Source organism: Asterias amurensis, chromosome 1 (assembly GCF_032118995.1).
Source record: "Asterias amurensis chromosome 1, ASM3211899v1".
NCBI classification, from domain to species: domain Eukaryota; kingdom Metazoa; phylum Echinodermata; class Asteroidea; order Forcipulatida; family Asteriidae; genus Asterias; species Asterias amurensis.
Genome location: NC_092648.1, coordinates 5,595,512 through 5,607,163, shown reverse-complemented (window position 1 = coordinate 5,607,163; position 11,652 = coordinate 5,595,512). Strand labels below are relative to the sequence as shown.

Sequence of the window (11,652 nt, the reverse complement as noted above, 5' to 3'; positions counted from 1 at the left end):
GCCAAGCATGGAGGATTTATAAGGGAGTTCTATATTTACTATGTATATATATATTGTTCCTCTGCATATGAATAAAGCCTATTCCCATATCAATGTTTACAAATGGGCTCAAGCAAATTTTGTTTACACACTTCACCGCCTTGAACCGCATGGATTCTAACTTTTCTAACTACAAGGCAAGCCGGCCTTTGGATCCGTAGATGGAAATTAAGGCCCAATATGCGGCTAGATGCGCCAACTTCAAAAGAACTGAACACCAAGGCACTGATTTGTAAGTATAGTAATGGTGTACATTTTACGGATGCTTTTGAAATTGTGAACATGGAATAGGATGGTATTCCATTTATTATATTTTAAAAAGATGAGAAATTGCTGTGGACAGTTCACATGGTTCAGTTGCCAACAGCCAACTTATTTTTGTACATTTTTTTGTACACACACACAAACTGACCAATGCAATTGCCTGCAGCCTGTGCAGGGCCCATTTTCATAATAAATTAAAAGCCTGTGTAAGTAAGTATGGTAAGCATGGACGATATGCTCAAAAACTTGCTTAGATGAAGCAAAAAAAACTTGCTGAGCAAAAGCCAGAATACCATACAATTACAATAACCATAAACCAGTGCTAAAAGTAAGTTAGGTAATAGGTTGGCATGGTTGGACAGGAGTCAGGAGTAGACCTATCCCTGGTCATTTCTTGCTAGGCCAATAAACAGTTTGCTTTGCTATGCACAATCTCCCTCCTCCGTGTATTTGTTTTTTCATTTTTTTCTCTGCATTTTTTGTATTCCTTGTAATGCGCAGTAGAGTATATTTATATAGGTCACTGACTGTGTCATAGAAACATCTGTATTATTATTTTCTGTAAACTTTAGATAGCTTTTTGAAATTTGGCTCAGGTCATTTCATGCAACCATGGGTGCGTTCTACAGTATTTCCTTCCCTGGGTCGACCCAGGTCTCCCCTAGTGCATTCAAATGATCTGATGTCATTCTCCTGGGGCTCCGGGGGTTTACCGAGGTCGGGCCCCAGCAGCCACCTTGACCTCCTCTTGATTGTGTCACTTAGGGCAGATGGCAAAATTGCCTTTAAGGATTTATGATTAATGTAATTCTTCCGTATCAATTAGGTGACGTCCATAATACCATCACTATCAACATGGAGACAAAAAGTGCGATTGTCCTCATCGCTGCGTCTGTCATTCTTCTGTTTGCTCTGCCCGTTCTACAAATTCTGGCATTTGCCCTGCTCATCTTCATCATTGGAACTGTTGTCATGACATTGATACAAGATGGTGACCCCCTGCTTATGTTTTACGAGCAGTTTGGTTCAAGTGGATGTAAGTTTATGAACGGGTCTCATTTGAAACACCTAACTTTCATCACTGACAAAGTGTACTAAATGGTACCTCATCTTTTGTCGAATACCCACATTGTTAGAGTTGAATAAATATTTGTTTTGCAGTCACAGGAATTGTAATTTAACAATAATGCAATCCACCACTGCTGGAAGAACAAAATGGAAGGAGGGGAACACACAAGGCGGACGCAAAGTCAAATTTTTGTAGCTCTTTTCAAAACTTTGCATTGTGGAAGTATAGCTTCTTTTCAAAACTTTGCATTGTGGAAGTATAGCTGAGTCCAGCGTTCTCCTGAAGATCAGAGCATGTTAGATTGAAAGGTTGAGTCGTTGACCACCAGTTCTTTTTAGAACAAACACTACTTAAAGGCAGTGGACATTATTGATAATTAATCAAAATAATTATTAGCATAAAACCTTACTTGGTACTGAGTAATGGGGAGAGGTTGATGGTATAAAACATTGTGAGAAACGGCTCCCTCTGAAGTGCCATAGTTTTTGAGAAAGAAGTAATTTTCCACGAATTTGATTTCGAGACCTCAGATTTAGAACTTGAGGTCTCGAAATCAACCATCTAAACGCACACAACTTCGTGTGGCAATGGTTTTTGTTTTCTTTCATTATTATCTCGCAACTTCGATGACCGATTTAGCTCACATTTTCACATGTTAGTTATTTTATGCATATGTTGAGGTACACCAACTGTGAAGGCTAGTCTTTGACAATTACCAATAGTGTCCACTGCCTTTAAAAGAGATATTCACATGGTGTTATCGCAGACCTGTCCTAGTATTTCTTTGTTCCCAATAATAATAATTAGCACTGTATGTTTCACTGCAGCACATTTGAGAGGCAAGGTTGCGTGGGTGACTGGAGCATCAAGTGGCATAGGAGAAGCTCTCTGCTATGAATTAGCAAAGAAGGTACTTTTATGTTTGTAGGGTAATGCAAAAAATAGTTGATGGCCTGACGCTACGACCCCAGCAGAATCTTTCTCATTTTTAGCTTTCAAGAAAGACTCTGCTAGGGCCAAAACGTCAGGCCATCAACTATTTTTTGCATTTATACCACTTTTTTTCACTAGTCCATCATTAGGATTGAAATTGGGATGCTTTTGACACAGAACTAGCCAGCCTGACCACTGGGAGTAAACTTGGACTGGTTCTCATATGTTTGAACATGCATTTGGCCAGCAAACAACTGTTCATTTTGTCAATTGAGGATAAAGTACAATATTCAATGGACACTCAAACCGTTGCGGCACCACCTTGGCTAGTTTTGTCATGTTTGGTAGGCTTTTCAAACGCTGTCCAATTGGTCTTTTTGTGGCCTTGCACATATTTTCCTGGGGCTTTTCTGAGGGTCTTTGTAGCAAATGGGAAGGGCACCCTTCTTCAGTTATATAAAAACAAAAGCATGGGTGTGAAGGAAAGGAAGAACACCTTTTTTAATAAGTGTTGGTAACCAATCGTTGTGTCTTTTAGGGTGTCAAGTTAATTCTATCAGCTCGAAGAGCGAAGGAGCTGCTTCGAGTTAAAGAACGATGTGTAGAAGAGTGTGGTCTGGGAGATGATGATGTACTCGTCCTACCACTTGATGTTCTTGACTATGAGTCTCACCCAGGATGTGCCCAAAAGGCACTGGACCATTTCCACAAGGTAATAACTGTTCATATCGTGGGATGGGCTTGATCAAGGCCATTTTGGGTTTTTGCATACTTGGTTGTTTCATTGTGGTTTTTATTATCTTATTATTTTATTTGAGATTAATTAGAACCCGGGGTTTGTATTTGTGAACCAATGGTTGAGTGATTGATGTGTTGGTGATATCAGCATTTGTATCAGGCAACTTTTTCCTAAGATTACAAAGCCTACAGAAGATGGGACAAAAAGTCCAAACTCAAATTTGGGGGGGAACCTACAAGGCCACATGGCTTGTTGCTCAAAATGTTGTTTGTGGTGTGTCTAGCTAGTTCACCAGACGTTGTCAGCAGCCAAGTGTGGGAAGGTGCATTCTGCTCTACCAGCCAGGCTCCTAGCGGATGGTACCCATGCCTACATCCATATGGACTGTGAAGGGGGTAACCCTGTTTCAGCCCCAGGAGTAGGTAGCGACGTGCCACTGGTGGCAGTTGCTTTGGCTCGATAACCTAAATCACTTAAGTGTAGCCCTCACCTTGAAGTGGCCGTCCTGATGTTAGGCGATCTCTCACGAAACATTTTTCTTTTGACAGGCACTGGAAACATTTGATAATTGTCCAAGACCCGTCTTCTCACTTGATGTATCTCAACATATGCATCAAATAACAAACCTGTGAAAATTTGGACTCAATTGGTTGTCAAAGTTTCGAGTGAGTAATGTTAGAAAAAACACCCTTGTCGCACAAGTTGTGTGCTTTCAAATGCTTTGAATTCAAGACCTCAGCTGAGGTCTCTTATTAAATTCAATTATTTTAGTGAGAATTTACTTCTTTCTAAAAAGCTAGGCTACTTCAGCGGGAGCCGTTTCTCACAATGATTTATACTATCAACAGCTCCCCATTGCTTGTTACCAAGTAAGTTTTTATGCCAACAATTATTTTGAGTAATTGCCAATAGTGTACAGTGCCTTTAAATATCATGATTTGATTTAGTAATCTTTGTTACGCCACATTTTTAGGTTGACATCCTGGTAAACAACGCAGGGCGATCACAGCGAGCTCTTGCTGTAGATACCAGCCTGGAAGTAGACAGGGCCCTTATGGATGTAGACTTTATAGGTCAAGTCTCAGTAACCAAGGCCATTCTGCCTCATATGATGTCAAGCAATCAAGGTCACATCGTTAACATCAGCAGTGTCACCGGCAAAATACCCACAGAAATGTCTGCAACTTACTCGGCATCTAAACATGCTCTCCATGTAAGTATTCTTTGGCTGCAAAGTCCATAGAAATTTGCTGAAACTTACAACCTAAAAGCTATTATTCCTGTAAACAGACGTTGCAAATGACCCTTGTACTGGGCCCAATTGCATTAAGCACAAACATTTGCTTAGCACAGAAAAAGTATTGCTTAAAACAGAAACAGGTCACCAGCAAAAATTACATTTAGTTTAAACTGATGTGCCTGGTGCCCCACTCAATTTTTGCTCAGCAAAGAAATTTGTCAAGCAGTATTTTCTGCTTAACGGCTTTATAAAATCTCGTCTCTGGCAAATGTGGCCCTGGTTTGATGTTTGAGATTTGTATTGTGACACAGTTTAGATCAGTCTTAGCTCTTTGTACAATCGGTCCCAGGGACCTGCTAAAAAGACCACTAATTTTATCTTCTATAAAGGGAAAACCTGTGTGATCTTTCTTATGTAGCAATGTTCTTTGTTTCCTCCTTTTTGTTTTGCACAAGCAGGGTTATTTTGGAGCACTTGCATATGAAAGCTCGGCTTTGACTGTCACCAATGTCTGTCCTGGTCCAATCGTGAGCAATATCGTTGAGAACTGCTTTGGAAACAATCTTCAACAAGTAAGTGGCTTAAAGCATGAAACAACGGAGGGACACCCTCATTCTTCTTTGTTCATTATTCTGCTTCTGGCCGTTCTTCTTGAAACGTTCCCAGGTTAATTGGTTTGGAGTGGCTAGTTTTCGTCAACAATGATCTCTCTAAAAGGCACTGGACACTGTTGGTAGTTACTCAAAATAAGTGTTGGCATAAAAACTTACTTGGTAATGAGAAACGGCTCCCTTTGAAGTAATGTAGTTTTTGAGAAAGAAGTAATTTCTCAGTAAAACATATTTTAATATGAATGAGAGACCTCAGCTGAGGTCTCGAATTCAAGGCATCTGAAAGCACACAACTTGTGCAACAAGGGTGTTTTGTCTTCCATTATTTTCTCACAACTTTGACAACCAATTGAGTCCAAAATTTCACAGGTTTGTTATTGTATGCATATGTTGAGATACACCAAGTGAGAAGACTAGTCTTTGACAATTACCAACTGGTGTAGGGCCTTTGACAAGCCGAAGTGTTGAGAATAATTAGTGTTGTCGACTCAAGTCGGTGACTTAGACTTAAGTCAGACTCGAGTCGCCAATATCATCGCCTTGTGATTGACTTGGGGAAAATTACTTGAGACTTGAATACAATTGAATAAACTTGATTTTACATAACATTTGGGGTTAAGTTGCTGTTGGAAAGTGTGTACAAAACCGATGTTAGTTGTTGCCAAAAAGAACAAACAAAAGAGGGACAATAGTAGAGAGCCTCAATTGCAGGTACAGAGCTGTACTTGTGTGCATTAATTGTCTAAAAAGCAATAACTCAAAAAGGACTTTATAACACCAACTAGAAATTTGATGTGTTGATTGGTTTTGGGATCCCCCAGAAGCCTACTGTTTTTAGACCCCCTTCCTCAAATATCAAGGTAATTTTGAAAAAAGAAAGTTTGTCCAAACTAAAACTCAAGACGATTAAGATTAAATGTCAGCAAGGCGTTTTTGTTTGTCAACACATCATTCTTGTTTTTTTTTACCATCAGCCCAAGTTAAAGGAAACTTCAGCCGCAGCTGAACGTAATTCAAGCTTGATGATGTCGACAGAGCGCTGTGGTTTCCTGATCGCTGTTGCCATTGCAAACAACCTATCTGAGGTGTGGATCTGTAAAGGTCTTGTTCTATTGTTGATGCAGATGTATCAGTGGTGTCCTATTATGACCAGATGGTAAGCATTTTATTCTTAGAGTAACATCATTTCAGACAAGTGCTCCAGAGTTGCGCCGAACTAAATTCTGAATTAAGTACATGAAAAGTTCAACGTCTAAATAGTTAGGTGCGACTGTACGAGCTAGAAGTTGAAAGATCGACTGTTGCAATCGTTCAGAACGACTCTGGAGCGCCTTGGTTTCAGACGTCGCACTTTTCCCGAGCCAAGTCAATCTAAATGTTGTGTTAAGTTCACCTGTCTGAAACAAAAAGTTATTTGGGTTGACCTAGAGTCAGTCCTAATCTATTTGGTTTGGCGCGACTCTGGCGCGCTTGTCAGAGAAGGGTGTAAGTTGTTTAACATTTACTTTTGTCGTGTTCAGTTCAGCCTCGCTACCATGGGCTGCGCGCCGTATCGATACCTCTCGTCACTAACCCCTGGGAGGCATGTACTAGGAAACAACTCTGATTGGCTCAGAAAATTGGTTAAGCATTAGATGTCAAGTGTGTGCGCACGTAGTTTTAAGATATTTTTCTGTTGATCACGCCCGCGTTTTTTATGACACGAACACGTTTTTTAAAAACAAAAACAAAAACATTCTTTAAGACGAAAAACAGGCGTGCGCGTGTAGAAAAAATTTAATAATGAATATGTACGCTCATTTATGCGCAGTAGAGTATATTTATATAGGTATCTGCGCAATATAAATGTCCGTATTATAGCACATTTAAACTTGTCAATTCCAGGGGTTATGATCGAGCAAGGCATGCTGGGAAAAAATGGCGCAGTGAGATCGATCACCCCTGGGATTGAGGTTGTGTTCAGAATTAGCCTGGTACTCAAATTATTTGTAGTCTGTCATCAGCATTTTCTAATGTCCGTCTTGTCCTTATGTTTATCATAAAACCTTACTTGGTAACGAGTAATGGGGAGAGGTTGGTAGTATAAAACAATGTGAGAAACGGCTCCCTATGAATTGGAGTAGTTTTCGAGAAAGAAGTAATTTTCCACGAATTTGATTTCGCGAAGTTTAGAATTTGAGGTCTCGAAATCAAGCATCTGAAAGCACACAACTTCGTGTGACAAGGGTGTTTTTTCTTTCATTATTATCTCACAACTTCGATGACCAATTGAGCTCAAATTTTCACAGGTTTGTTATTTTATGCATATGTTGAGATACACCAATTGAGAAGTCTTGTCTTTGACAATTAGCAATAGTGTCCATTGTCTTTTATTGAACAATTTGACTAGCTTGCTGTAGTCATGGTCAGCAGGGCCCAATTTCATAGAGCTGCTTAAGCAAAAATTTTTGCTTAAGCAAAAAATTCATTGCTTAGTAAAATCAGATTATCGGCCAAGACTCCACTCAATTGTTATGCTAAGTAAACAACAGCTAAATACTAGTCATAAGCAATGTAAATGACATGACATTTTGGCCAGTTACATGTGTAAAATAAGCGAGCTATTTTCGTGCTTAAGCAAATTTTTTGCTTAAGCAGCTCTATGAAATTGGGCCCAGGAGATGAAAACAAAAAGAAACAAAGAAAAATTCACTAAGAGTGGGACTTAAGCCTGTGACCTCCGGATTAATGTGCTGGTGCTTTACCAACTGAGCTATCTATTGCCAACATTAAGGTTTGACTAGCGCAGTTGGTAGAGTACCGGCATGTTAATGTGGAGGTTGCAGGTTCAAGTCCTGCACCATTCCTTGTTTGCAGTTTCTTTATTGGGGCTGGATAGATCAGTTGGTTGAGTGCCGGAACGCTAATCCGAGGTCGTTGGTTCAAGTTCCGCTTCAGTCATTTTTTCTTTGTTCAAACCTAAGCAACGAAAATCTTAAGATTAATCTTAGTTCTTTGTGAAACTGGCCCCTGCTACAGTTATAAGAATACCAGTACGTTTCAAATGTTGTTTTTTCAACACTTTATACTTTGTGTGTTTCAGGTTGAAGGAGAAAATGTATGGTGATAAGAGAATCCGAGAATTCAAGAAGAGTCAGGTAGTTGATGAATGGCTTGCCTCAGTTTTTACATAAAATACTTGGGCCGTGTCCGAATTGGCGACTTCGGCTACGGCTAGGGCGCGCGCGTCTGCTATTCTTCAACACTGACAGACGCGCTGTTCTAGCCGTAGCTGTAGCCAAAGTCGCCAATTCGGACACGGCCTTAATAATAATTACAACATTTATAGAGCGCTTAATACAAATGTTTCTAAGCGCAATAACCAGACGAATCAGATTGACAAAACAGATGGGTTTTAAGTAATGGTTTAAACATGTCCAATGAAGGTGCTGCTTGAATGTGGGTGGGTAGCTTGTTCCAAAGTGTTGGAGCTATGACCGAGAAAGCAAGATCGCCATAGGGTGTCATAGTGCGGGGTCCGAGGAAAGCTGGAAATGAGTGATGGAAGGGAGCAAATGCGTCGGGTAGCGGATGAAAGTGAATATGAACACAGGGCTAAGAGAACTTGGAGATGTACTGGGGCCAAATTATAAACAACTTTATACACAAGAAAACAAATTTTGAAACAGAAATCGGCGAATGTTTACCTTGATCTTTTCTTTGGTTCCCTCCTTCTCTGGTAACCAGGAACAATCTCTCGAAGGATAACCCAGCAACCACCAACTATCCTGGACCAGTCAGCCTGGTACACACAGAGCCTGCCACCACAGAGCAACGATCGTTCTCCCAGCATTGCTTTGACCATTACAGAGTACATGAACAAAAAGTAAGTTGCAGAATTTTTTCAGAAGTATCCAAATTTGTTTCATTTTAAAGATTTGTATGAGCCAATTTGTATTGAACTTTTTTTGTTCTCTGTATAAATTTGAATACGTGAAGATGGAAAATGATAAAAACCACTCCCTGTATATAATCAAAATACTATGCAACTTGCCCTGATTGCCCAATAAAGAAAGTTGACATTTTAAATTTAGAAATTTGAAATAATTCTGAAGGTTTAATTTGTCAAGAAGTGTATCATACTCTATACACTATGTACCTTTCCAATGCATTACTGGGAAAGTGGGTTTAAAGTCCAACAACTCCAAAACCACATCAAACAGGACCCACAAATTTGAGGGACTTTTTTTAAGCTCGTTGATTTGACACAGAATAACCGACATCCAAATTGACAAAGTGTGCAAATGTAGACGTACCTTTCAACATTTTATAATTACAATCAAACTCACATATAAATATACTTTTGTATGTGAAGAGAAAGGAAATATACACATGATTTTCATACTTTTGAACAAATTAGGCACTTATAAACAAAAATGTTTTTATAATGACTCAAGAAAACCAATACTCTCTAGCCACAGCTACCAACCCCCGCCCCCCCCCCAATTTTTTTTTGATTAGTAGTATTACTATTACAAGTATTAATTTTGGTTTCAGCTGTATACATGTACACCGATGAGTGTTAGTACTGTATACTCAGTACTTTCCCAAGTTCTGTGAAAAAATCACAGGAATATTACTCGGGTGGGATATAATATGCCTGTGATTTTTTTTACAGAACTCGGGGAAAGTACTGAGTATACAGTGCTATACACACATTGGTGTATATGGGTAAAACAAAAATGAATATTCTTTATCCCGATGTTAATTTAACATTTATTCAAAAACACTATTGCAACTTTGAGTTGATGCATCTATCACACACAAACAACTGGTTCATTTGGAATGAAACAGGAATACAATATTTATAACAACCCATCTGACATAATATAGGAGGAAAATCCCCAAGACTGCATGGCTTGTAAGTCAAAATGTTTACCGGACCAGGGGTGGATTTCACAAAGAGTTAAGACTATCTCGAGTAAGGACGCGTTACTCGTCCTAACAACAACAAATTCTTATATAGCGCATTTCACAATAACCGTATCCAATGCTCTTTACATTAGTGCCCTGGTCATGGGGCCAATAACATCCCTGTAATGTTTCTCAACTCCCTTGGGAGAATACAGCCCTGAGCTGCCTGTAAGGCGCTTGTGGCTTTTTCATACACAATATCAACCTCTACCCTCGCAGGTACTCGTTTATCCCCCTTGATGAAGAGAAGCAATTATTGAATTCGATGCCCTTAACCACTCGGCCATGACACTCTACTTAAGGGCTAACCTTAACAGTTTTGAATATCTCCTAGGACTAGTCATACCTCTTTGTGAAATGAGACATTTTGGTGCAAAATCAACAAGAGAAAACACATCCTTGGTCATTACACAGCCACAGTTTAACTTGCATGTTTCTATGCATGTGACAGAAGATTGATTGATATACACAAGATGCCATTCCTGGCCAGTTATATGTTTATTGGTTCGACACTAAAACAACTGGCCTCGGACTTGTGACCCGTTGAAAAATCAAGCCCTACACAAACCCTGTTATACATGTACATGTAACTTGTATTTAAAAAGAAAATTCTAACATCTATTAAATGTGTAAAGGATATTGCTAACATCTTGAGCAACTTCAAACAAAGAGACAGTACTACAGTGTGTAAACTAATGAAAGGAGTTGTAACTCGGGTCATATATTCATGACTAAGATTATTGGGGGAATGGGAATATTTATTTAAATACGGTTTTAGTGTTTTCTACAAATGTATTAATGTTAAGTTTTTTTTGTATTTGACTGTTGAGAAATAATCAAGGAAACTGTGTTACTACATCTTCACTTATCTGGGCTCTGCCAGAGGTTCAATGAAAGAAAATCAAGTAGTATATTTTTGGTAATTATACAAAAGAAAAGTTTATGTTTTTATAATGTAATGTGAAAGATCACTGGGTAAAATAAGTTAACCTGAGAAATGCATGTACATATCATCTGGGATTCGGAAATTGTTGGTTACGGGTACAGGGTTTCTATGTGTCTTTAAAAAGTATTACAAACATCTTAAATTGAACTATCCAAGTTTAAGGCCTTTATAAGAAGCATTTTTTTGTAAGTATTAAATTCAGACCTTTTTTGAGGTCTTAAAAAATGGATGAAGCATGTCATGAATCTTCCTATCAGCTCGTAAAGAACTGTATTATGCTGCAACAAAATAGCTGTTTTCCCTTTTCTTTATTCACTTTTTTTTTGTTCTTGTTAAGGGAAGCATTGAAAGGGTCTTAAAAAGTAAAAGAAATTTGATTTTATGAAAGTGTGCAGATACCCTGTTGTATTCAATATTGCCTAGCCAGGCACACGTTACAAAAATCAAAAAAAATTACAAATTTGATCCTACAAAAAAAAACTTCATCATTCCATGTCCAAAATTCAAATATAGTCCAGGAATGTAAAGGGTAACAAAGAATAATCTAATAATTTTACAATGGAGAGAGTCCTGAAGAAAATGGCAGAAATATTTAATGTCTCTACCTCTGGTACTGTGTTAAATGCCACTTTACACCAATTTAATTGAGGCGGCAGATTTGTAATTTGTACCCCACTTTCATGACATTGGAAATTGGATTGGCCACCCTGCCTTGGGTATGTTTTTCAGCTGCTGTGGTCCAGGAGTTGTTCTAGTTACTAGACCATACACTAATTGAGCCTTAACCAAAACAAAAATACACCCCTGCACAATTTTGTGTAAGACGTATGTTTTTGGGATGTTCTTAAATCAGATGAG

The 11,652-nt window shown here is 38.8% G+C and overlaps 1 protein-coding gene across 1 annotated transcript; it reads left to right on the top strand.

Moving 5' to 3' along the window:
* The first annotated feature begins 226 nt into the window (after positions 1-226).
* Positions 227-8,742, top strand: LOC139943892 (dehydrogenase/reductase SDR family member 7-like). Its single transcript, XM_071940775.1, has 9 exons — positions 227-271; positions 1,130-1,339; positions 2,200-2,282; positions 2,844-3,017; positions 4,018-4,257; positions 4,743-4,856; positions 5,870-6,051; positions 7,978-8,032; positions 8,622-8,742. The coding sequence occupies exons 2-9, from the start codon at positions 1,159-1,161 to the stop codon at positions 8,640-8,642; spliced, it is 1,050 nt and encodes a 349-aa protein (XP_071796876.1). The 5' UTR covers positions 227-271; positions 1,130-1,158; the 3' UTR covers positions 8,643-8,742.
* The last annotated feature ends 2,910 nt before the right edge of the window (positions 8,743-11,652 follow it).